The following is a 26,578-nucleotide window of genomic DNA, read 5'->3' on the forward strand; positions in this document are numbered from 1 at the left end:
ATATGTTGCCAACTTGGACTTCCCAAGCGCTTAGTACAGTGCTCTGCACACAGTAAGCGCTCAATCAATACGATTGAATGAATGAATGAATGAATGAATGAATCCACTGGGACCCTAGTAATAATAATTGTGGTATTTGTTAGGTGCTTACTAGACAAGCAGCATGGCCTAGGGGATAGCCACGACTTTGGAGTCAGAGGTCATGGGTTCAAATTCCGGCTCCGCCACTTGTCAGCTGTGTGACTTTGGGCAAGTCACTTCACTTCTCTGGGCCTCAGTGACCTCATCTGGAAAATGGGGATTAAAACTGTGAGCCCCCCGTGGGACAACCTGATCACCTTGTAACCTCCCCAGCACTTAGAACAGTGCTTCGCACATAGTAAGTGCTTAATAAATGCCATTATTATTATTATTCATTCATTCATTCAATCATATTTATTGAGCGCTTATTGTGTGCAGAGCACTGTACTAAGCGCTTGGGAAGTACAAGTCGGCAACAGATAGAGATGGTCCCTACCCAACGACGGGCTCACAGTCTAGAAGGTTATATTAATGAGCGTGGCTTAGTGGAAAGAGCACGGCCTTGGGAGTCAGAGGTCGTGGGTTCAAATCCCAGCTCCTCCAATTGTCAATCAATCAATCAATCAATCGTATTTATTGAGCGCTTACTGTGTGCAGAGCACTGTGCTAAGCGCTTGGGAAGTACAAGCTGGCAACATATAGAGACGGTCCCTACCCAAAAGTGGGCTCACAGTCTAGAAGACTAATAATACTAATAATAGACTAATAAGTCGGGTGGGTGACTTTGGGCAAGTCACTTCACTTCTTTGTGCCTCGGTTACCTCATCTGGAAAATGGGGATGAAGACTGTGAGCCCCCTCGTGGGACCACCTGATCACCTTGTAACCTCCCCAGCGCTTAGAACAGTGGTTTGCACATAGTAAGTGCTTAATAAATGCCATTATTATTATTATTATTATTATTATGGAGCACGGATCTAGGAGTCATGGGGTCTAATCCCGGCTCCGCCAGGTTTGGGAGTCAGAGGTCATGGGTTCTAATCCCGGCTCTGCCACTTGTCTGCTGGTGTGACCTTGGGCAAATCACTTCTCTTCTCTGTGCCTCAGTTCCCTCCTCTGTAAAATGGGGATTCAAACTGTGAGCCCCTCGTGGGACAGCATCCAACCTGATTATCTTGTATCAATCAATCAATCAATCAATCGTATTTATTGAGCACTTACTGTGTGCAGAGCACTGTACTAAGCGCTTGGGAAGTACAAGTTGGCAACACCCCAGCGCTTAGAACAGTGCCTGGCACATAGTAAGCGCTTCCCAGAGGTCATGGGTTCGAATCCCGGCTCTGCCCATTGTCAGCTGTGTGATTTTGGGCAAGTCACTTAACTTCTCTGTGCCTCAGTTACCTCATCTGTAAAATGGGGCTTAAAACTGTGAGCCCCCCGTGGGACAACCTGATCTCCATGTAACCTCCCCAGAGCTTAGAACGGTGCTTTGCACATAGTAAGCGCTTAACAAATGACATTATTATTATTATTATTATTACTATTATTATTATTATTATTCTCTGTGCCTCAGTTACCTCATCTGTAAAATGGGGCTTAAACCTGTGAGCCCCCCGTGGGACAACCTGATCTCCTTGTAACCTCCCCAGAGTTTATTATGGTGCTTTGCACATAGTAAGCACTTAACAAATGCCATCATTATTATTATTATTATTATTATCATTATTATTATTATTATTATTATTATTCTCTGTGCCTCAGTTACCTCATCTGTAAAATGGGGATTAAAACTGTGAGCCCCCCCCGGGACAACCTGATCACCTTGTAACCTCCTCAGCACTTAGAACAGTGCTTTGCACATAATAAGCGCTTAACAAATGTCATTATTATTATTATTATTATTAAATAACATTATTATTATTATATAATGATGGTATGTGTTAAGCGCTTACTATGTGCCAGGCACTGTTCCAAGCGCTGGGGTAAATACAAGGTAATCAGGTTGTCCCACACGGGGCTCGCAGTCAATCCCCATTTTCCAGATGAGGTAACTGAGGCCTAGAGAAGTTTGTTAATATGTTTTGTTTTGTTGTCCGTCTCCCCCTTCTAGACTGTGAGCCCACTGTTGGGTCGGGACCGTCTCTCTATGTTGCCAACTTGGACTTCCCAAGCGCTTAGTACAGTGCTCTGCACACAGGAAGCGCTCAATAAATACGATCGAATGAATGAATGAATGAAACACTTATAATAATGATAATAACGATGGTATTTGTTAAGCGCTTACTATGTGCAAAGCACTGTTCTAAGCGCTGGGGGTTACAAGGTGATCAGGTTGTCCCACGGGGGGCTCCCAGTCTTCATCCCCATTTTACAGATGAGGGAACTGAGGCCCAGAGAAGTGAAGTGAATTGCCCAAAGTCACACAAAATAATAATGATGATAATGATGGTATTTGTTAAGCGCTTACTATGTGCAAAGCACTGTTCTAAGCGCTGGGGGTTACAAGGTGATCAGGTTGTCCCACGGGGGGCTCCCAGTCTTCATCCCCATTTTACAGATGAGGGAACTGAGGCCCACAGAAGTTAAGTGAATTGCCCAAAGTCACACAAAATAATAATGATGATAATGATGGTATTTGTTAAGCGCTTACTATGTGCAAAATCAGGTTGCCCTATGTGGGGCTTCACAGTCTTAATCCCCATTTTACAGATGAGGGAACTGAGGCCCAGAGAAGTGAAGTGAATTGCCCAAAGTCACACAAAATAATAATGATGATAATGATGGTATTTGTTAAGCGCTTACTATGTGCAAAGCACTGTTCTAAGCGCTGGGGGAGATACAAGGCAATCAGGTTGCCCCACGTGGGGCTTCACAGTCTTAATCCCCATTTTCCAGATGAGGGAACTGAGGCCCAGAGAAGTGAAGTGAATTGCCCAAAGTCACACAAAATAATAATGATGATAATGATGGTATTTGTTAAGCGCTTACTATGTGCAAAGCACTGTTCTAAGCGCTGGGGTAGATACAAGGCAATCAGGTTGCCCCACGTGGGGCTTCACAGTCTTAATCCCCATTTTCCAGATGAGGGAACTGAGGCCCAGAGAAGTGAAGTGACTTGCCCAAAGTCACACAGCAGACGAGTGGCGGAGCCGGGATTAGAACCCACGACCTCTGACTCCAAAGCCCGGGCTCTTTCCACTGAGCCACGCTGCTGCTACAGGGACCTTGACCCCTCACCCCAATCAATCAATCGTATTTATTGAGCGCTTACTGCGTGCAGAGCACTGTACTAAGCGCTTGGGAAGTCCAAGTTGGCAACACATAGAGACGGTCCCTACCCAACAGTGGGCTCCCAGTCTAGAGAAGCAGCATGGCTCAGTGGAAAGAGCCCGGGATTTGGAGTCAGAGGTCATGGGTTCAAATCCCGGCTCCGCCACATGCCTGCTCTGTGACCTTAGGCAAGTCACTTAATAGTAATGATGGCATTTGTTAAGCGCTTACTATGTGCAGAGCACTGTTCTAAGCGCTGGCATGGGGGTACAAGGTGATCAAGTTGCCCCACGTGGGGCTCACAATCGATCCCCATTTTGCAGGTGAGGCAACTGAGGCTCAGAGAAGTGAAGTGGCTTGCCCAAGATCACAAGGTGGTGGAGTCGGGATTCGAACCTATGACCTCTAACTTCTCTAAGCCTCAGTTCCCTCATCTGTAAAAGGGGGATGAAGACTGGGAGCCCCCCGTGGGACAACCTGATCACCTTGTATCCCCCCCAGTGCTTAGAACAGTGCTTGGCACGTAGTAATAATAATAATAATAATGATGGCATTTGTTAAACGCTTACTATGTGCCAAGCACTGTTCTAAGCGCCGGGGCGATCCAAGGTGATCAGGTTGTCCCACGGGGGGCTCCCAGTCTTCATCCCCATTTGACAGAGGAGGGAACTGGGGCTCAGAGAAGTGACTTGGCCAGGGTCACACAGCTGACATGTGGTGGAGCCGGGATTCGAACCCATGACCTCGGACTCCAAAGCCCGGGCTCTTTCCATTGAGCCACGCTGCTTCTCTAGTAAGCGCTTAATAAATGCTATTATTACTATTATTATTATTATTATTATTATTATTATTATTATTATTATTATTATTATTGAAGGCCCCACTCCCGCCCCATCATGGAGAGGGCCCTGTCCGGCCCAGGAGGACCGTCTCCCCACGTTGGCTGTCCGCCTCCTCCCTTCCCAATCCTTCCTCCTGCCTTGGCCGGACACTGCCCTGACTCAGTGGGCCGGGCGGCCACTGAGTCACCCTCTTGGGCTGTGCTGAGCGCCCCGGGAGCGATAATAAGCCGGGTGCACCCAGCCCCACCCATTAGGCCAAGCGCGTGGCTCAGTGGAAACAGCCCGGGCTTTGGAGTCCGAGGTCATGGGTTCAAATCCCTGATCCTCCAACTGTCAGCTGTGTGACTTTGGGCAAGTCACTTCTCTTCTCTGGGCCTCAGTTCCCTCATCTGTAAAATGGGGATGAAGACGGTGAGCCCCCCGTGGGACAACCTGATCATCTTGTAACCTCCCCAGCGCTTAGAACAGTGCTTTGCACATAGTAGGCGCTTAATACATGCCATTATTATTAAGCAGCGTGGTTAGAGAAGCAGTGTGGTTCAGTGGCAAGAGCCCGGGCTTTGGAGTCAGAGGTCATGGGTTCGAATCCCAGCCCCGCCACATGTCTGCTGTGTAACCTTGGGCAAGTCACTTCACTTCTCTGAGCCTCAGTTACCTCATCTGTAAAATGGGGATTAAGACTGTGAGCCCCACGGGGGACAACCTGATCACTTTGTATCCCCTAAGCGCTTAGAACAGTGCTTTGCACATAGTAAGCGCTTAACAAATGCCAACATTATTATTATTATTATTAGGCCGCCCTGTTCCCTGCTACCTCTAGACTGTGAGCCCACTGTTGGGTAGGGCCCGTCTCTCTATGTTGCCAACTTGGACTTCCCAAGCGCTTAGTACAGTGCTCTGCACACAGTAGGCGCTCAATAAATACGACTGATTGATTACCTCTATTCTATTTATTTTATTTTGTTAGTGTGTTTGGTTTTGTTCTCTGTCACCCCCTTTTTAGACTGTGAGCCCACTGTTGGGTAGGGACTGTCTCTGTATGTTGCCGATTTGTACTTCCCAAGCGCTTAGTACAGTGCTCTGCACATAGTAAGCGCTCAATAAATACGATTGATGATGATGATGATTACCTCACCTTATTGCCGGCTTCGCTTTCCACCTCACTGCCTCGTGGGGAATGGGCAGATTTCCTCGCCCTTCTGCGGCGCCCTTCAACTTGGATTTACTCGCCGGCGGAAGCAGCGTGGCTCAGTGGAAAGAGCCCGGGCTTTGGAGTCCGAGGTCATGGGTTCAAATCCTGCCTCCACCAACTGCCAGCTGTGTGACTTTGGGCAAGTCTCTGGGCCTCAGTTCCCTCATCTGGAAAATGGGGACTAAGACTGTGAGCCCCAAGTGGGACAACCTGATCACCTTGTAACCTCCCCAGCGCTTAGAACGGTGCTTTGTACATAGTAAGCGCTTAATAAAATGCTATCATTATTATTATTATGCTCTGGGCCTCAGTTCCCTCATCTGGAAAATGGGGACTAAGACTGTGAGCCCCAAGTGGGACAACCTGATCACCTTGGAACCTCCCCAGTGCTTAGAACAGTGCTTTGCACATAGTAATAATAATAATAATTATGTTGGTATTTGTTAAGCGCTTACTATGTGCAAAGCACTGTTCTAAGCACTGGGGTAGATACAAGTTGATCAGGTTGTCCCACGTGAGGCTCACAGTCTTAATCCCCATTTTACAGATAGGGTAACTGAGGCACAGAGAAGTGAAGTGACTTGCCCAAAGTAACACAGCTGACAATTCACTTAACTTCTCTGTGCCTCAGTTACCCTATCTGTAAAATGGGGATTAAGACTGTAATAAGACTGTAGTAAGTGCTTAATAAAATGCTATCATTATTATTATTATTCTCTGGCCCCAGTTACCTCATCTGTAAAATGGGGATTAAGACTGTGAGCCCCCCGTGGGACAACCTGATCACCTTGTAGCCTCCCCAGCGCTTAGAACAGTGCTTTGCACATAGTAAGCGCTTAATAAAATGCTATCATTATTATTATTATTATTCTCTGGCCCCAGTTACCTCATCTGTAAAATGGGGATTAAGACTGTGAGCCCCCCGTGGAACAACCTGATCACCTTGTAACCTCCCCAGCGCTTAGAACAGTGCTTTGTACATAGTAAGCACTTAATAAAATGCTATCATTATTATTATTATACTCTGGGCCTCAGTTACCTCATCTGGAAAACGGGAACTAAGACTGTGAGCCCCAAGTGGGACAACCTGATCACCTTGTAACCTCCCCAGTGCTTAGAACAGTGCTTTGCACATAGTAATAATAATAATAATAATAATAATGTTGGTATTTGTTAAGCGCTTACTATGTGCAAAGCACTGTTCTAAGTACCGGGGCAGATACAAGTTGATCAGGTTGTCCCACGTGAGGCTCACAGTCTTAATCCCCATTTTACAGATAGGGTAACTGAGGCACAGAGAAGTGAAGTGACTTGCCCAAAGTCACACAGCTGACAATTCACTTAACTTCTCTGTGCCTCAGTTACCCTATCTGTAAAATGGGGATTAAGACTGTAATAAGACTGTAGTAAGCACTGAATAAAATGCTATCATTATTATTATTATTATTCTCTGGCCTCAGTTACCTCATCTGTAAAATGGGGATTAAGTCTGTGAGCCCCAAGTGGGACAACCTGATCACCTTGTAACCTCCCCAGTGCTCAGAACAGTGCTTTGCACCTAGTAAGCGCGTAATAAAATGCTATCATTATTATTATTATTATTCTCTGGCCTCAGTTACCTCATCTGTAAAATGGGGATTAAGACTGTGAGCTCCAAGTGGGACAACCTGATCACCTTGTAACCTCCCCAGTGCTTAGAACAGTGCTTTGCACATAGTAAGCACTTAATAAAATGCTATCATTACTATTATTATTCTCTGGGCCTCAGTTACCTCATCTGGAAAATGGGGACTAAGACTGTGAGCCCCAAGTGGGACAACCTGATCACCTTGTAACCTCCCCAGCGCTTAGAACCGTGCTTTGCACAGAGTAAGCGCTTAATAAATGCCATTATTATTATTATTATTATTATTACCCCGGCCTCAGCCCCACAGCTCTAAAGTACATAACCATAATTTATTTCTTTATATTAATGTCTGTCTCTCCCTTTATTCATTCATTCAGTTGCATTTATTGAGAACTTACTGTAATAACTGTGGGATTTGTTAATAATAATAATAATAAAGTAATGATCAATCAATCAATCGTATTTATTGAGCGCTTACTGTGTGCAGAGCACTGGACTAAGCGCTTAATGGCTTAATGATGGCATTTATTAAGCGCTTACTACATGCAAAGCACTGTTCTAAGCGCTGGGGAGGTTACCAGGTGATCAGGTTGTCCCACGGTGGGTGCTCACAGTCTTAATCCCCATTTTACAGATGAGGGAACTGAGGCCCAGAGAAGTGAAGTGACTTGCCCAAAGTCACCCAGCTGACAGTTGGCAGAGCCGGGATTTGAACCCGTGACCTCTGACTCCAAAGCCCGGGCTCTTTCCACTGAGCCATGCTGCTTCTTGTTAAGCACTTACTATGTGCCAGACACTTTACTAAGCCCCAGATGGGTACAAGCAAATCAGATTGGACACAGTCCCCATTCATTCATTCATTCATTCATTCATTCATTCATTCAATCGTACTTATTGAGCACTTACTGTGTGCAGAGCACTGTACTAAGCGCTTGGGAAGGACAAGTTGGCAACATATAGAGACGGTCCCTACCCAACAGCGGGCTCGCAGTCTAGGAGGGGGAGACAGAGGACAAAACAAAACATGTGGACAGGTGTCAAAATCGTCCAAACAAATAGAATTAAAGCTAAATGCACATCATTAACAAAATAAATAGAATTGTAAATGTACACTTCATTCATTCAGTTGTATTTACTGAGCGCTTACTGTAATAACTGTGGTATTTGTTAAGCACTTACTCTGTGCCAGACACCGTACTAAGCCCCGGAATGGGTACAAGCAAATCATTCATTCATTCAATCGTATTTATTGAGCGCTTACTGTGTGCAGAGCACTGTAATAATAATAATAATAATGGCATTTATTAAGCGCTTACTATGTGCAAAGCACTGTTCTAAGCACTGGGGAGGTTACAAGGTGATCAGGTTGTCCCAAGGCGGGGCTCACAGTCTTAATTCCTATTTTACAGATGAGGGAACTGAGGCACAGAGAACAATAATAATAATAATAACAATAATAATGATGGCATTTATTAAGCGCTTACTATGTGCAAAGCACTGTTCTAAGCGCTGGGGAGGTTCCAAGGTGATCAGGTTGTCCCACGGGGGGCTCACAGTCTTAATCCCCATTTTCCAGATGAGGTTAATGAGGCACAGAGAAGTTAAATGACTTGCCCGAAGTCACCCAGCTGACAAGTGGCGGAGCCGGGATTTGAACCCAAGACCTCTGACCCCAAAGCCCGGGCTCTTTCCACTGAGCCACGCAGCTTCTCTACTAAGCGCTTGGGAAGTCCAAGTTGGCAACATAGAGGGATGGTCCCTACCCAACAATGGGCTCACAGTCTAGAAGACAGGCTCACAGTCTCAATCAATCAATCAATCGTATTTATTGAGCACTTACTGTGTGCAGAGCACTGTACTAAGCGCTTGGGAAGTACAAGTTGGCAACATATAGAGACGGTCCCTACCCAACAGTGGGCTCACAGTCTAAAAGGTGGAGACAAACAAAACAAAACATATTAACATATAATAGTCTCAGGTTGGACACAGTCTCCATCCTGCCTAGGGCCTCTCAGTCTCATTCCCCATTTTACAGATGAGGTAACTGAGGCACAAGGAAGTGAAGTGACTTGCCCAAGGTCACACGGCAGACAAGTGGAGGAGCCGGAAATAGAACTCATGACCTTCTGACCCCCGGGCCCAGGCTTTATCACTACGCCATGCTACTTTGCTCCATTATAATAATTACTACTACTAATAATGGCATTTATTAAGCGCTTACTATGTGCAAAGCACTGTTCTAAGCGCTGGGAGGGGGTACAAGGTGATCAGGTTGTCCCACGGGGGGCTCACAGGGTTCATCCCCATTTTCCAGATGAGGAAACTGAGGCCCGGAGAAGTGAAGAGAGGCAGCGTGGCTCAGCGGAAAGAGCCCGGGCTTTGGAGTCAGAGGTCATGGGTTCGAATCCCGGCTCCGCCAACTGCCAGCTGTGTGACTTTGGGCAAGTCACTTCACTTCTCTGGGCCTCAGTGGCCTCATCTGGAAAACGGGGATGAAGACTGGGAGCCCCCCGTGGGAGAACTTGATCACCTTGTAACCTCCCCAGCGCTTAGAACAGGGCTTTGCACATTCATTCATTCATTCAATTGTATTGATTGAGCACTTACCGTGCGCAGAGCACTGGACTAAGCGCTTGGGAAGGACAAGTCGGCAACATAGAGAGACGGTCCCTACCCGACAGCGGGCTCATAGTAAGCGCTTAATAAATGCCATTATTATTATTATCATCAATCGTATTTATTGAGCGCTTACTATGTGCAGAGCACTGTACTAAGCGCTTATTATTATTATTATTATTATGTGGCGGAGCTGAGATTGTAAGCGCTTAATAAATGCCATTATTATTATTATTATTATTATTATTATTATTGCCCAAAGTCACACAGCTGACTTGAACCCATGACCTCCGACTCCAAAGCCCGGGCTCTTTCCGCTGAGCCACGCTGCTGCATTATGCTGCTATCGTGTGCGAAGCACTGTACTAAGCACCTGGGAGAGTACACTACAGTAATAAAAAAAAAGACACATTCCGTGTCCACGAGTTTACAGACTAGAGTTCCTTATGGGCAGGGAACCTCATCATCATCAATCGTATTTATTGAGCGCTTACTATGTGCAGAGCACTGTACTAAGCGCTTGGGAAGTCCAAGTTGGCAACATCTAGAGACAGTCCCTACCCAACAGTGGGCTCACAGTTTAAAAGGGGGAGACGGAGAACAAAACCAAACATACTAACAAAATAAAATAAATAGAATAGATATGTACAAGTAAAATAAGTAAATAAATAGAGTAATCAATCAATCAATCAATCATATTTATTGAGCGCTTACTGTGTGCAAAGCACTGTACTAAGTGCTTGGGAAGTCCAAGTTGGCAACATCTAGAGACAGTCCCTACCCAACAGTGGGCTCACAGTCTACAAGGGGGAGACGGAGAACAAAACCAAACATACTAACAAAATAAAATAAATAGAATAGATATGTACAAGTAAAATAAGTAAATAAATAAATAGAGTAATCAATCAATCAATCATATTTATTGAGCGCTTACTGTGTGCAAAGCACTGTACTAAGTGATTGGGAAGTCCAAGTTGGCAACATCTAGAGACGGTCCCTACCCAACAGTGGGCTCACAGTCTACAAGGGGGAGACGGAGAACAAAACCAAACAGACTAACAAAATAAAATAAATAGAATAGATATGTACAAATAAAATAAATAAATAAATAGAGTAATAAATCTGTACAAACATATATACATATATACAGGTGCTGTGGGGAACCTGTCCACTGACTCATTATATTGTACTTTCCCAAGCGCGTAATATGGCGCAATGCACGCGGTGAGCGCTCAATAAATGCAAAAGATTGTTTGAACCCAGAAGAGACTCCACCCAGGCCTTCCCTCCCTGTGCCTCCCATAAAACCACCTCACCCCTCATCTTCCCAGGATCCCTCCCCTCCCTGTACCCCCAGATATTAACAATAATAATAATAATAATAATAATAATAATAATAATAATAATACCGATGGTATTTGTTAAGCGCCCCCTTCTAGACTGTGAGCCCACTGTTGGGTAGGGCCTGTCTCTATATGTTGCCAACTTGTACTTCCCAAGCGCTTAGTACAGCGCTCTGCACGCAGTAAGCGCTCAATAAATACGATTGATTGATTGATTATTACTCTATTTATTTATTTATTTTACTTGTACATATCTATTCTATTTTATGTTAATATGGTTTTGTTCTCTGTCTCCCCCTTTTAGACCGTGAGCCCACTGTTGGGTAGGGACTGCCTCTAGATGTTGCCAATTTGTACTTCCCAAGCGCTTAGTACAGCGCTCTGCACGCAGTAAGCGCTCAATAAATACGATTGATTGATTGATTATTACTCTATTTATTTATTTATTTATTTTACTTGTCCATATCTATTCTATTTATTTCATTTTGTTAGTCTGTTTGGTTTTGTTCTCTGTCTCCCCCTTTTAGACTGTGAGCCCACTGTTGGGTAGGGACTGCCTCTAGATGTTGCCAATTTGTACTTCCCAAGCGCTTAGTACAGCACTCTGCATGCAGTAAGCGCTCAATAAATATGATTGATTGATTGATTATTACTCTATTTATTTATTTATTTATTTTACTTGTCCATATCTATTCTATTTATTTTATTTTGTTAGTCTGTTTGGTTTTGTTCTCTGTCCCCCCCCTTTTAGACTGTGAGCCCACTGTTGGGCAGGGACTGTATATGTTGCCAATTTGTACTTCCCAAGCGCTTAGTACAGCGCTCTGCACGCAGTAAGCGCTCAACAAATACGATTGATTGATTGATTATTACTCTATTTATTTATTTATTTATTTTACTTGTCCGTATCGATTCTATTTATTTTATTTTGTTAGTCTGTTTGGTTTTGTTCTCTGTCTCCCCCTTTGAGACTGTGAGCCCACTGGTGGGTAGGGACCGTCTCTAGATGTTGCCAACTTGGACTTCCCAAGTGCTTAGTCCAGTGCTCTGCACACAGTAAGCGCTCAATAAATACGATTGATTGATTGATTGATGCCCTCCTGTCACCATGGTTACCAGTGACAGAGAGGCAGTGTGCCTAGTGGATAGAACATGGGCCTGGGATCAGAAGATCAGAAGGACCTGGGTTCTAATCCGGGCTCCACCACCTGTCTGCTATGCGACCTCAGACTACTCATGTCACAGCCTGATGATCTTGCCTCTACCCCAGCGTTTAGAACAGTGCTTGGCACATAGTTAGCGCTTAACAGCTGCGTGGGTCAGTGGAAACTGCTAACTTTTTTTTTTACAATGGCATTTATTAAGTGCTTATTATGTGCAAAGCACTGTTCTAAGCGCTGGGGAGGTTACAAGGTGATCAGGTTGTCCCACGTGGGGCTCACAGTCTTAACCCCCATTTTACAGATGAGGGAACTGAGGCACAGAGAAGTGAAGTGACTTGCCCAAAGTCACACAGCTGACAATTGGCAGAGCCGGGATTTGAACCCATGACCTCTGACTCCAAAGCCCGGGCTCTTTTCCACTGAGCCACGCTGCTTCTCTTGTCAACTTATGTTGCCAACTTGTACTTCCCAAGCGCTTAGTACAGTGCTCTGCACACAGTAAGCGCTCAATAAATACGATTGAATGAACTGCCAACTTGTACTTCCCAAGCACTTAGTACAGTGCTCTGCACACAGTAAGCGTTCAATAAATACAATTAGAGAAGCAGTGTGGCTCAGTGGAAAAGAGCCCGGGCTTTGGAGTCAGAGGTCATGGGTTCAAATCCCGGCTCCGCCAATTGTCAGCTGTGTGACCTTGGGCAAGTCACTTCACTTCTCTGGGCCTCAGTTCCCTCATCTGTAAAATGGGGATGAAGACTGTGAGCCCCCCGTGGGAAAACCTGATCACCTTGTAACTTGTCAACTTGTTATGTTGCCAACTTGTACTTCCCAAGCGCTTAGTACAGTGCTCTGCACACAGTAAGCGCTCAATAAATATGATTGAATGCATGGAAAGAGCATAGGCCTTGGAATTAGAGGTCATGGGTTCAAATCCCGGCTCCGCCAATTGTCAGCTGTGTGACTTTGGGAAGTCACTTCACTTCTCTGGGCCTCAGTTCCCTCTTCTGGAAAATGGGGATGAAGCCTGTGAGCCCACCCCGTGGGACAACCTGATTACCTTGTATCCCCCCCAGCGCTTAGAACAGTGTTTGGCACATAGTAAGCGCTTAATAAATGCTATCATTATTATTTAGAAATGCCATTATTATGAGAAGCAGCATGGCATAGTGGATATGTATAAATGTTGTATATGTGTATATATGTTTGTACATGTTTATTACTCTATTTATTTTACTTGTACATATTTATTCTAATTATTTTATTTGGTTAATATGTTTCGTTTTGTTGTCTGTCTCCCCCTTCTAGACTGTGAACCCGCTGTCGGGTAGGGACCGTCTCTCTATGTTGCCGACGTGTCCTTCCCAAGCGCTTAGTCCAGTGCTCTGCACACAGTAAGCGCTCAATAAATACGATTGAATGAATGAATGGAGCGAGCACGGGCTTGAGAGTCAGAAGGTCATGGGTTCTAATCCTGACTCCGACAGTTGACTGCTGTGTGACCTTTGGCCAATCACTTTACTTCTCTGTGCCTCGGTTATCTCAACTGTAAAATGGGGATTGAGACTGTGAGCCCCAAGTGGGCCAGGGACTGTGTCCAACCCAATTGGCTTGTATCCACCCCAGCGCTTAGTACAGTGCCTGGCACATATTTAAGCGCTTAACAAATACCATTAAAAAAAAAAAAGGATTAACTCTGAACCTGACCCAAGGGAAGATAGAGAGGGGCAGTAGGAGAAGCAGCGTGGCTCCATCAATCAATCGTATTTATTGAGCGCTTACTATGTGCAGAGCACTGTACTAAGCGCTTGGCACTGTACTAAGCGCTTGGCACTGTACTAAGCGCTCCATGGAAAGAGCCCGAGTTTTGGAGTCAGAGGTCAGGGGTTCAAATCCCGGCTCTGCCAATTCTCAGCTGTGTGACTTTGGGCAAGTCACTTCACTTCCCTGGGCCTCAGTTACCTCATCTGTAAAATGGAGATTCAGATTGTGAGCCCCCCGTGGGACAACCTGATCACCCTGTAACCTCCCCAGTGCTTAGAACAGTGCTTGGCACATAGTAAGTGCTTAACAAATACCATAATTATTATTATTAATATTATTATTATTCTCTGTGCCTCAGTGAGCTCATCTGTAAAATGGGGATGAAGACTGTGAGCCCCCCGTGGGACAACCTGATCACCTTGTAACCTCCCCAGCGCTTAGAACAGTGCTTGGCACATAGTAAGTGCTTAACAAATACCATAATTATTATTATTAATATTATTATTATTATTCTCTGTACCTCAGTGACCTCATCTGTAAAATGGGGATGAAGACTGTGAGCCCCCCATGGGACAACCTGATCACCTTGTAACCTCCCCAGCGCTTAGAACAGTGCTTGGCACATAGTAAGCGCTTAATAAATGCCATTATTATTATGAAGCGCTTACTATGTGCCAAGCACCGTTCTAAGCGCTGAGCCCCGCTGCTTCTCTGAATAAATACGATTGAACTAATGAAATCAATCAATCGTATTTATTGAGCGCTTACTATGTGCAGAGACTGTACTAAGCGCTTGGGAAGTCCAAGTTGGCAACATCTAGGGACGGTCCCTACCCAACAGCGGGCTCACAGGCTAGAAGGGGGAGACGGAGGACAAAACCAAACATATTAACAAAATAAAATAATGAAAGAATGCATGGAAGACTAGGAATCAATCAATCGTATTTATTGAGCGCTTACTATGTGCAGAGACTGTACTAAGCGCTTGGGAAGTCCAAGTTGGCAACATCTAGGGACGGTCCCTACCCAACAGCGGGCTCACAGGCTAGAAGGGGGAGACGGAGGACAAAACCAAACATATTAACAAAATAAAATAATGAAAGAATGCATGGAAGACTAGGAATCATTCAATCATATTTATTGAGCGCTTACTGTGTGCAGAGCACTGGATTAAGCGCTTGGGAAGTCCAAGTTGGCAACATCTAGAGACAGTCCCTACCCAACAGTGGGCTCACAGTCTAGAAGGCGGAGACAGAGAACAAAACCAAACCTACTAACCAAATAAAATAAATGTCCCGTGTTTAGGAATACGTTCCCACCGCCTTCGACAAATACAGGACATCAGTGCAGCTGGAGGGCCGGACGCTGCAGCTGGAGCTCTGGGACACTGCAGGTAGGCGGCCGGCAGGGGGCGCCCGCGCCGCCCTGGGGGAACCAATGGGAGGCCGCGCTGGGGGAAAGGGGGCGGGGCCACGCCTCGGGCGCGCGCAGGGCTGGGCAGGGAGGCGGCCGGCAGGGGGCGCCCGCGCAGCCCTCGGGGAACCAATGCGAGGCCGCGCTGGGGAAAAGGGGGCGGGGCGACGGAGCCCGCAGAGCCCTCGAGGAACCAATAGGAGGCCGCGCTGGGGAAAAGGGGGCGGGGCGACGGTCCGGCTGTGACCCCGCCCCTCCCTGGCACGCTTAGGGGGTCTGAGCCTGGGCAGGTAGGAGGCCGGCAGGGGGCGCCCGGGCCGCCCTCGGGGAACCAATGGGAGGCCGCGCTGGGGGAAAAGGCGCGGGACGATTGTCTGGCCGTGACCCCGCCCCTCCCTGGGTGCGCGCAGGACTGGGCAGGTAGGCGGCCGGCAGGGGGCGCCCGCGCAGCCCTCGGGGAACCAATAGGAGGCCGCGCTGGGGGAAAAGGGGCGGGGCGATGGTCCGGACGTGACCCCGCCCCTCCCCGGGTGCGCGCAGGACTGGGCAGGGAGGCGGCCGGCAGGGGGCGCCCGCGCTGCCCTCGGGGAACCAATGGGAGGCCGCTCTGGGGGAAAGGGGGCGGGAACCAATGGGAGGCCGCGCTGGGGGAAAGGGGGCGGGGCGACGGTCAGGCCGTGACCGCGCCTCGGGCGCGCTTAGGAGGTCTGGGCCTGGGCAGGTAGGCAGTCGGTAGGGGGCGCCCGCGTTGCCCTCGGGGAACCAATGGGAGGCCGCGCTGGGGGAAAGGGGCTGGGCGTTGGTCCGACCGTGACCGCGCCTCGGGCACGCGCAGGAGATCTGGGACGCGGCAGGTAGGCGGCCGGCAGGGGGCGCCCGCGCTGCCCTCGGGGAACCAATGGGAGGCCGCGCTGGGGGAAAGGGGCGGAGCGACGGTCCGGCCGTGACCCCGCCCCTCCCCAGGTGCTCGCAGGATTGGGCAGGTAGGCGGCCGGCAGGGGGCGCCCGCGCTGCCCTCGGGGAACCAATGGGAGGCCGCTCTGGGGGAAAGGGGGCGGGACGGTTGTCTGGCCGTGACCCCGCCCCTCCCCGGGCGCAAGCAGGACTGGGCAGGGAGGCGGCCGGCAGGGGGCGCCCGCGCTGCCCTCGGGGAACCAATAGGAGGCCGTGCTGGGTGAAAGGGGGCGGGGCGATGGTCCGGCCGTGATCGCGCCTCGGGCGCGCGCAGGACTAGGCAGGTAGGCGGCCGGCAGGGGGCGCCCGCGCTGCTCTCGGGGAACCAATGGGAGGCCGCGCTGGCGAAAAGGGGGCGGGGCCACGGTCCGACCGTGACACCCCCCCCCCCACACACACTTCTCTCTCCGGGCGCGAGCAGGAGGTCTGGGCCTGGGCAGGTAGGCGTCCGACAGGGGGCGCCCGGGCCAGCCTCGGGGAACCAATAGGAGGCCGCGCTGGGGGAAAGGGGGCGGGGCCACGGTCCGGCCGTGACCCCGCCTCTCCCCGGGCGCGCGCAGGACTGGGCAGGGAGGCGGCCGGCAGGGGGCGCCCGCGCAGCCCTCGGGGAACCAATAGGAGGCCAAGCTGGGGGAAAGGGGGCGGGGCCACGGTCCGACCGTGACCGCACCTCGGGCGCGTGCAGGACTGGGCAGGTAGGCGGCCGGCAGGCGGAGCCCGCGCCCTCGAGGAACCAATGGGAGGCCGCTTTGGGGCAAAGGGGCGGGGCCACGATCCGACCGTGACCCCGCCCCTCCCCGGGCGCGCGCAGGACTGGTCAGGGAGGCGGCCGGCAGGGAGCGCCCGCTCCGCCCTGGGGGAACCAATAGGAGGCCGCGCTAGGGAAAAGGGGGCGGGGCGATGGAGCCCGCAAAGCCCTCGAGGAACCAATAGGAGGCCGCGCTGGGGAAAAGGGGGCGGGGCGACGGTCCGGCTGTGATCCCGCCCCTCCCTGGCACAATTAGGGGGTCTGAGCCTGGGCAGGTAGGCGGCCGACAGGGGGCGCCCGCGCCGCCCTCGGGGAACCAATGGGAGGCCGCGCTGGGGAAAAGGGGGCGGGGCGACGGAGCCCGCAAAGCCCTCGAGGAACCAATAGTAGGCCGCGCTGGGGGAAAGGGGGCGGGGCGACGGTCCGGCTGTGACCCCGCCCCTCCCTGGCACGCTTAGGGGGTCTGACCCTGGGCAGGTAGGAGGCCGGCAGGGGGCGCCCGGGCCGCCCTCGGGGAACCAATGGGAGGCCGCGCTGGGGGAAAAGGCGCGGGACGATTGTCTGGCCGTGACCCCGCCCCTCCCTGGGTGCGCGCAGGACTGGGCAGGTAGGCGGCCGGCAGAGGGCGCCTGCGCAGCCCTCGGGGAACCAATAGGAGGCCGCACTGGGGGAAAGGGGGCGGGGCCACGGTCCGGCCGTGACCCCGCCCCTCCCGGGCACGCTCAGGGGGTCTGGGCCTGGGCAGGTAGGCGGCTGACAGGGGGCGCCCGGGCCGCCCTCGGGAAACCAATAGGAGGCCGCGCTGGGGAAAAGGGGCGGGGCGACGGTCCGGCCGCGACCGCGCCTCGGGCGCGCGCGGGAGGTCTGGGACACTGCAGGTAGGCGGCCGGCAGGGGGCGCCCGCGCTGCCCTCGAGGAACCAATGGGAGGCCGCGCTGGGGGAAAGGGGGCGGGGCGACGGTCCGGCCGTGACCGCGCCTCGGGTGCGCGCAGGAGGTCTGGGTAAGTAGGCTGCCGGCAGGGGGCGCCCGGGCCGCCCTCGGGGAATCAATGGGAGGGCGCGCTGGGGGAAAGGAGGCGGGGCGATGGCCTGGCCGTGACCCCGCCCCCCCCGGGCGCCCGCAGGACTGGGCAGGTAGGCGGCCGGCAGGGGGCGCCCGCGCCGCCCTCGGGGAACCAATGGGAGGCCGCGCTGGGGGAAAGGGGGCGGGGCGACGGTCCGGCCCTGAGTCCCCCACTCTCTCCGGGCGCGCTTAAGAGGTCTGGGCCTGGGCAGGTAGGCGGCCGGCAGGGGGCGCCCGTGTAGCCCTCGGGGAACCAATGGGAGGCCGCGCTGGGGGAAAGGGGGCGGGGCGACGGTCCGGCTGTGACCCCGCCCCTCCCTGGCACGCCTAGGGGGTCTGAGCCTGTGCAGGTAGGCGGCCGGCAGGGGGCGCTCGCGCCGCCCTCGGGGAACCAATGGGAGGCCGCGCTGGGGGAAAGGGGGCGGGGCGACGGTCCGGCCGTGACCCCGCCCCTCCCCGGGCGCGCGCAGGACTGGTCAGGGAGGTGGCCGGCAGGGAGCGCCCGCGCCGCCCTGGGGGAACCAATAGGAGGCCGCGCTAGGGAAAAGGGGGCGGGGCGATGGAGCCCGCAAAGCCCTCGAGGAACCAATAGGAGGCCGCGCTGGGGAAAAGGGGGCGGGGCGATGGTCCGGCTGTGATCCCGCCCCTCCCTGGCACGCTTAGGGGGTCTGAGCCTGGGCAGGTAGGCGGCCGACAGGGGGCGCCCGCGCCGCCCTCGGGGAACCAATGGGAGGCCGCGCTGGGGGAAAAGGCGCGGAACGATTGTCTGGCCGTGACCCCGCCTCTCCCTGGGTGCGCGCAGGACTGGGCAGGTAGGCGGCCGGCAGGGGGCGCCCGCGCTGCCCTCGGGGAACCAATGGGAGGCCGCGCTGAGGGAAAGGGGGTGGGGTCACGGTCCGGCCGTGACTCCGCCCCTCCCCGGGCGCGCGCAGGACTGGGCAGGGATGCGGCCGGCAGGGGGCGCCCGCGCAGCCCTCGGGGAACCAATAGGAGGCCGCGCTGGGGGAAAGGGGGCGGGGTGAAGGTCCGGCAGTGACCAAGCCTCGGGCGCGCGCAGGAGGTCTGGGACACTGCAGGTAGGCGGCCGGCAGGGGGCGCCCGCGCTGCCCTCGGGGAACCAATGGGAGGCCTAGCTGGGGGAAAGGGGCGGGGCCACGGACCGGCCTTGACCCCGCCCCTCCCCCGCCCGGGCATGCGCAGGACAAGAGGACTACGACCGCCTGCGGCCGCTGTCCTACGCCGACGCCAAAGTCATCCTTCTCTGCTATGATGTCACCAACGCCACCAGCTTCGACAACGTCCGCAACAAGGTCAGCGCCCCCGGGGGGGAAGCAGCGCCGCCTACGGGCCGGGGAGGGAAGGGAAGGAGAAGAAGAATCATTCATTCATTCAGTCAGTCAATCATTCATTCAGTCAATCGCTCATTCATTCAATCGTGTTTATTTTTATTTTTTTATAATATTTATTAAGCGCTTACTATGTGCAAAGCACTGTTCGAAGCGCTGGGGAGGTTTCCACGAAGCCAGCTGGATTCATTCATTCAATCGTATTTATTCATTCATTCATTCATTGCATTCAATCTTATTTATTGAGTGCTTACTGTGTGCAGAGCAATCAATCAATCGTATTTATTGAGCACTTTCTGTGTGCAGAGCACTGTACTAAGCGCTTGGGAAGTAGAAGTCGGCAACGTATAGACTGTGAGCCCACTGTTGGGTAGGGACTGTCTCTATATGTTGCCAATTTGTGCTTCCCAAGCGCTTAGTACAGTGCTCTGCACACAGTAAGCGCTCAATAAATACGATTGATGATGATGTAGAAACAGGCCCCACCCAACAATCAATCAATCAGTCGTATTTATTGAGCGCTTACCGTGTGCAGAGCACTGTACTAAGCGCTTGGGAAGTCCAAGTCGGCAACATAGAGAGACGGTCCCTACCCAACAACGGGCTCACAGTCTAGAATCAGTCAGTCATATTTATTGAGCACTTACTATGTGCAAAGCACTGTTCAAAGCGCTGCGGAGGTTTCCACGAAGCCAGCTGTATTCATTCATTCAATCGTATTCATTCATTCATTGCATTCAATCGTATTTATTGAGCGCTTACTGTGTGCAGAGCACTGTACTAAGCGTTTGGGAAGTCCAAGTTGGCAACATATAGAGACAGTCCCTACCCAACAGCGGTCTCACAGTCTAGAAATTTATTGAGCGCTTACTGTGTGCAGAGCACTGTACTAAGCGCTTGGGAAGTCCAAGTTGGCAACATAGAGAGACGGTCCCTACCCAACAGCGGACTCACAGTCTAGAATCAGTCAGTCAGTCATATTTATTGAGCGCTTACTGTTTGCAAAGCACTGTTCGAAGCGCTGGGGAGGTTTCCATGAAGCCAGCTGGATTCATTCATTCAGTCGTATTTATTCATTCATTCATTCATTCATTGCATTCAATCTTATTTATTGAGTGCTTACTGTGTACAGAGCAATCAATCAATCGTATTTATTAAAGCACTTACTGTGTGCAGAGCACTGTACTAAGCGCTTGGGAAGTACAAGTCGGCAACATATAGACTGTGAGTCCACTGTTGGGTAGGGACTGTCTCTATATGTTGCCAATTTGTCCTTCCCAAGCGCTTAGTACAGTGCTCTGCACACAGTAAGCGCTCAATAAATACGATTGATGATGATATAGAGACAGTCCCTACCCAACAATCAATCAATCAGTCGTATTTATTGAGCACTTATCGTGTGCAGAGCACTGTACTAAGCGCTTGGGAAGTCCAAGTCGGCAACATAGAGAGACGGTCCCTACCCAGCAGTGGGCTCACAGTCTAGAATCAGTCAGTCAGTCGTATCTATTGAGCGCTTACTGTGTGCAAAGCACCGTTCGAAGCACTGGGGAGGTTTCCACGAAGCCAGCTGGATTCATTCATTCAATCGTATTCATTCATTGCATTCAATCGTATTTATTGAGCGCTTACTGTGTGCAGAGCACTGGACTAAGCGTTTGGGAAGTCCAAGTCAGCAACATAGAGAGACGGTCCCTAGCCAACAGCGGGCTCACTGTCTAGAAATTTATTGAGCACTTACTGTGTGCAGAGCACTGTACTAAGCGCTTGGGAAGTCCAAGTCGGCAACATAGAGAGACGGTCCCTACCCAACAACGGGCTCACAGCCTAGAATCAGTCAGTCAGTTGTATTTATTGAGCGCTTACTATGTGCAAAGCACTGTTCGAAGCGCTGGGGAGGTTTCCACGAAGCCAGCTGGATTCATTCATTCAATCGTATTCATCCATTCATTCATTCATTGCATTCAATCGTATTTATTGAGCGCCTACTGTGTGTAGAGCACTGGACTAAGCGTTTGGGAAGTCCAAGTCGGCAACATAGAGAGACGGTCCCTACCCACCAGCGGGCTCACAGTCTAGAAATTTATTGAGTGCTTACTGTGTGCAGAGCACTGTACTAAGCGCTTGGGAAGTCCAAGTCGGCAACATAGAGAGACGGTCCCTACCCAACAACGGGCTCACAGCCTAGAATCAGTCAGTCAGTTGTATTTATTGAGCGCTTACTATGTGCAAAGCACTGTTCGAAGCGCTGGGGAGGTTTCCACGAAGCCAGCTGGATTCATTCATTCAATCGTATTCATTCATTCATTGCTTTAAATCGTATTTATTGAGCGCCTACTGTGTGCAGAGCACTGGACTAAGCGTTTGGGAAGTCCAAGTCGGCAACATATAGAGACGGTCCCTACCCAACAGCAGGCTCACGGTCTAGAAATTTATTGAGCACTCACTGTGTGCAGAGCACTGTACTAAGCGCTTGGGAAGTACAAGTCGGCAACATAGAGAGACGGTCCCTACCCAACAGTGGGCTCATTCATTCATTCATTCAATCGTATTTATTGAGCGCTTACTGTGTGCAGAGCACTGGACTGAGCGCTTGGGAAGTACAAGCGCTTACCATCATCATTATTATTATTATTACAAGTTGGTAGCATATAGAGACGGTCCCTACCCAACAACAGGCTCACAGTCTAGAAGGGGGAGACAGACAACAAAACAAATAAAGATGGCATTTATTAAGTGCTTACTATGTGCCAAGCACTGTTCTAAGTGCTGGGTGGGGGATACAAGGTGATCAGGTTGTCCTACGTGGGGCTCAAAGTCTTCATCCCTGTTTTCCAGATGAGGTCACTGAGGCACAGAGAAGCTAAGTGACCTGCCCAAAGCCACACAGCTGACAAGTGGCAGAGCCGGGATTCGAACCCATGACCTCTGACTCCCAAGCCCGGGCTCTTTCCACTGAGCCACGCTGCTTTCTTTTAGACTGTGAGCCCACTGTTGGGCAGGGACTGTCTCTAGATGCTGCCAACTTGGACTTCCCAAGTACTTAGTCCAGTGCTCTGCACACAGTAAGCGCTCAATAAATACGATTGATGATGATGATGATGACCTCTGGCTCCAAAGCCCGGGCTCTTTCCACCGAGCCACGCTGCTTTCTTTTAGACTGTGAGCCCACTGTTGGGTAGGGACCGTCTCTAGATGTTGCCAACTTGGACTTCCCAAGCGCTTAGTCCAGTGCTCTGCACACAGTAAGCGCTCAATAAATACGATTGATGATGATGATGATGACCTCTGACCCCAAAGCCCGGGCTCTTTCCACTGAGCCACGCTGCTTTCTTTTAGACTGTGAGCCCACTGTTGGGCAGGGGCCGTCTCTAGATGCTGCCAACTTGTACTTCCCAAGCGCTTAGTCCGGTGCTCTGCACACAGTAAGCGCTCAATAAATACGATTGATTGATTGATTGATCTATTCTATTTATTTTATTTTGTTAACATATTTGGTTTTGTTCTCTGTCTCCCCTTCTAGACTGTGAGCCCACTGTTGGGTAGGGACTGTCTCTAGATGCTGCCAACTTGTACTTCCCAAGCGCTTAGTCCGGTGCTCTGCACCCAGTAAGCGCTCAATAAATACGATTGATGATGATGATGATGACCTCCGACCCCAAAGCCCGGGCTCTTTCCACCGAGCCACGCTGCTTTCTTTTAGACTGTGAGCCCGCTGTTGGGCAGGGGCTGTCTCTAGATGCTGCTAGCTTGGACTTCCCAAGTGCTTAGTCCAGTGCTCCGCACCCAGTAAGCGCTCAATAAATACGATTGATGATGATGATGATGACCTCTGACCCCAAAGCCCGGGCTCTTTCCACTGAGCCCCGCTGCCTTCCAATCGTGAATCTCTCTGCTTTTCTAGTGGTACCCGGAGGTCACCCATTTCTGCCCGAAGGTGCCCATCCTTCTGGTGGGCTGCAAGACGGACCTGCGCAACGACAAGGATCAGCTGCAGCGGATAAAGAAAAGCGGCCAGGACCCAATCTCTTATCACAAGGTCCTCTCCCCCTCGTCCCCCTCTCCATCCCCCCCATCTTACCTCCTTCCCATCCCCACAGCACCTGTATATATGTATATATGTTTGTACAGATTTATTACTCTATTTATTTTACTTGTCCATATCTATTCTATTTATTTTATTTTGTTAGTCTGTTTGGTTTTGTTCTCCGTCTCCCCCTTTTAGACCGTGAGCCCACTGTTGGGTAGGGACTGTCTCTAGATGTTGCCAATTTGGACTTCCCAAGCGCTTAGCACAGTGCTCTGCACGTAGTAAGCGCTCAATAAATACAATTGATGATGATGATGATTTATTTTATTTTGTTAATATGTTTGGTTTTGTTCTCCGTCTCCCCCTTCTAGACTGTGAGCCCACTGTTGGGTAGGGACTGTCTCCAGATGTTGCCAACTTGGACTTCCCAAGCGCTTAGTACAGTGCTCTGCACGTAGTAAGCGCTCAATAAATACAATTGATGATGATGATGATTTATTTTATTTTGTTAATATGTTTGGTTTTGTTCTCCGTCTCCCCCTTCTAGACTGTGAGCCCACTGTTGGGTAGGGACCGTCTCCAGATGTTGCCAACTTGTACTTCCCAAGCGCTTAGTCCAGTGCTGTGCACATAGTAAGCGCTCAATAAATACGATTGATGATGATGATGATGATTTATTTTATTTTGTTAGTATGTTTGGTTTTGTTCTCCGTCTCCCCCTTTTAGACTGCGAGCCCACTGTTGGGTAGGGACTGTCTCTAGATGTTGCCAATTTGGACTTCCCAAGCGCTTAGTACAGTGCTCTGCACATAGTAAGCACTCAGTAAATACGATTGATGATGATGATGCCCACCCCTAAAGCCCCCCTCTTCTCTCGGCTCAGCACTCTTGAGGGTCAAGGGTCGGGGTCTTTTAGACTGTGAGCCCACTGTTGGGTAGGGACTGTCTCTATGTGTTGCCAATTTGTACTTCCCAAGCGCTTAGTACGGTGCTCTGCACATAGTAAGCGCTCAATAAATACAATTGATTGATTGATTTTATTTTTTAAAAGTGTCCGTTAAGCACTTACAATGTGCCGGACACAAAGCACTATGGTAGATACTAAGCGCTTGGGAAGTCCAAGTTGGCAACATCTAGAGACAGTCCCTACCCAACAGTGGGCTCACAGTCTAAAATGGGGAGACAAAACCAAACATACTACAAAATAAAATAGAATAGACTAGATATGTACAGGTAAAATAAATAAATAAATAGAGTAATAATGTGTACAAGAGTAATAGATATGTACAAACATATATACATATATACATAGTAAGCGCTTAACAAATGCCAACATTATTATTATTATTGTACTTCCCAAGCGCTTAGTCCAGTGCTCTGCACACAGTAAGCGCTCAATCATCATCATCATCAATCGTATTTATTGAGCGCTTACTATGTGCAGAGCACTGGACTAAGCGCTTGGGAAGTACAAATTGGCAACATATAGAGACAGTCTCTACCCAACAGTGGGCTCACAGTCTAAAAGGGGGAGACAAAACCAAACATACTAACAAAATAAAATAGAATAGATATGTACAAGTAAAATAAATAAATAAATAGAGTAATAATGTGTACAAGAGTAATAGATATGTACAAACATATATACATATATACATAGTAAGCACTTAACAAATGCCAACATTATTATTATTATTGTACTTCCCAAGAGCTTAGTCCAGTGCTCTGCACACAGTAAGCGCTCAATCATCATCATCATCAATCGTATTTATTGAGCGCTTACTATGTGCAGAGCACTGGACTAAGCGCTTGGGAAGTACAAATTGGCAACATATAGAGACAGTCCCTACCCAACAGTGGGCTCACAGTCTAAAAGGGGGAGACAAAACCAAACACACTACAAAATAAAATAGAATAGAATAGATATGTACAAGTAAAATAAATAGAGTAATAATGTGTACAAGAGTAATAATAATAATAATAATGATGGTATTTGTTAAGCGCTTGCTATGTGCAAAGCACTGTTCTAAGCGCTGGGGAGGTTACAAGGTGATCGGGTTGTCCCACGGGGGCCTCACAGTTTTAATCCCCATTTTACAGATGAGGTAACTGAGGCACAGAGAAGTTAAGTGACTTGCCCAAAGTCACACAGCTGACAGTTGTCGGATCCAGGATTTGAACCCATGACCTCTGACTCCAAAGCCTGTGCTTGTTCCACTGAGCCACGCTGCTTCGCCCAAATATTGGCATTTATTATTAATAGATATGTACAAACGTATATACATATATACCTAGTAAGCGCTTAACAAATGCCAACATTATTATTATTATTGTACTTCCCAAGCGCTTAGTCCAGTGCTCTGCACTCAGTAAGCGCTCAATAAATCCGATTGATTGATTGATCGATAGAACCCGGGTCTTTCCAAGGCCCAGCCCCTTAGTTTAGGGGCCAGAGCGCTAACCACCAGACTGCCCTGCTTCTTGGCGAGCGGCGTTGGGTGGGTTAGACTGGGAGCCCACTGTTGGGTATATGTTGCCAACTTGTCCTTCCCAAGCGCTTAGTCCAGTGCTCTGCACACAGTAAGCGCTCAATCAATACGATTGATTGATTGATTGATAGAACCTGGGTCTTTCCAAGCCCCAGCCCCTTAGTTTAGGGGCTAGAGCGCTAACCACCAGACCGCCCTGCTCCTTGGCGAGCGGCGGTGGGTGGGTTAGACTGGGAGCCCACTGTTGGGTCCATGTTGCCAACTTGTCCTTCCCAAGCGCTTAGTCCAGTGCTCTGCACACAGTAAGCGCTCAATCAATACGATTGATGATGATGATTGATTGATGCAATACGATTGCCCCTCCGCCAAGCTCGCTCTCTTCCTCCCTTCAAGGCCCTGCTGAGAGCTCCCCTCCTCCAGGAGGCCTTCCCAGACTGAGCCCCTTCCTTCCTCTCCCCCTCGTCCCCCTCTCCATCCCCCCATCTTCCCTCCTTCCCTTCCCCACAGCACCTATATAGATGTATATATGGTTGTACGTATTTATTACTCTATTTATTTATTTTACTTGGACATTTCCATCCTATTTATTTTATTTTGTTGGTGTGTTCGGTTCTGTTCTCTGTCTCCCCCTTTTCGACTGTGAGCCCACTGTTGGGTAGGGACTGTCTCTATGTGTTGCCAATTTGTACTTCCCAAGCGC

General features: G+C 50.0%; 1 protein-coding gene across 1 annotated transcript in view; it reads left to right on the forward strand.

The window, feature by feature from the left end:
- Positions 1–26,578, forward strand: part of RHOD (ras homolog family member D) — a 48,472-nt gene that overhangs the window by 21,259 nt on the left and 635 nt on the right. Inside the window, exons 3-5 of the mRNA XM_038765391.1 lie at positions 15,140–15,227; positions 19,214–19,323; positions 23,264–23,398. Coding sequence (XP_038621319.1) covers positions 15,140–15,227; positions 19,214–19,323; positions 23,264–23,398 — 333 coding nt within the window. The remainder of the gene's footprint in view (positions 1–15,139; positions 15,228–19,213; positions 19,324–23,263; positions 23,399–26,578) is intronic.

This window comes from Tachyglossus aculeatus, chromosome 22 (genome assembly GCF_015852505.1).
Source record: "Tachyglossus aculeatus isolate mTacAcu1 chromosome 22, mTacAcu1.pri, whole genome shotgun sequence".
NCBI lineage: Eukaryota > Metazoa > Chordata > Mammalia > Monotremata > Tachyglossidae > Tachyglossus > Tachyglossus aculeatus.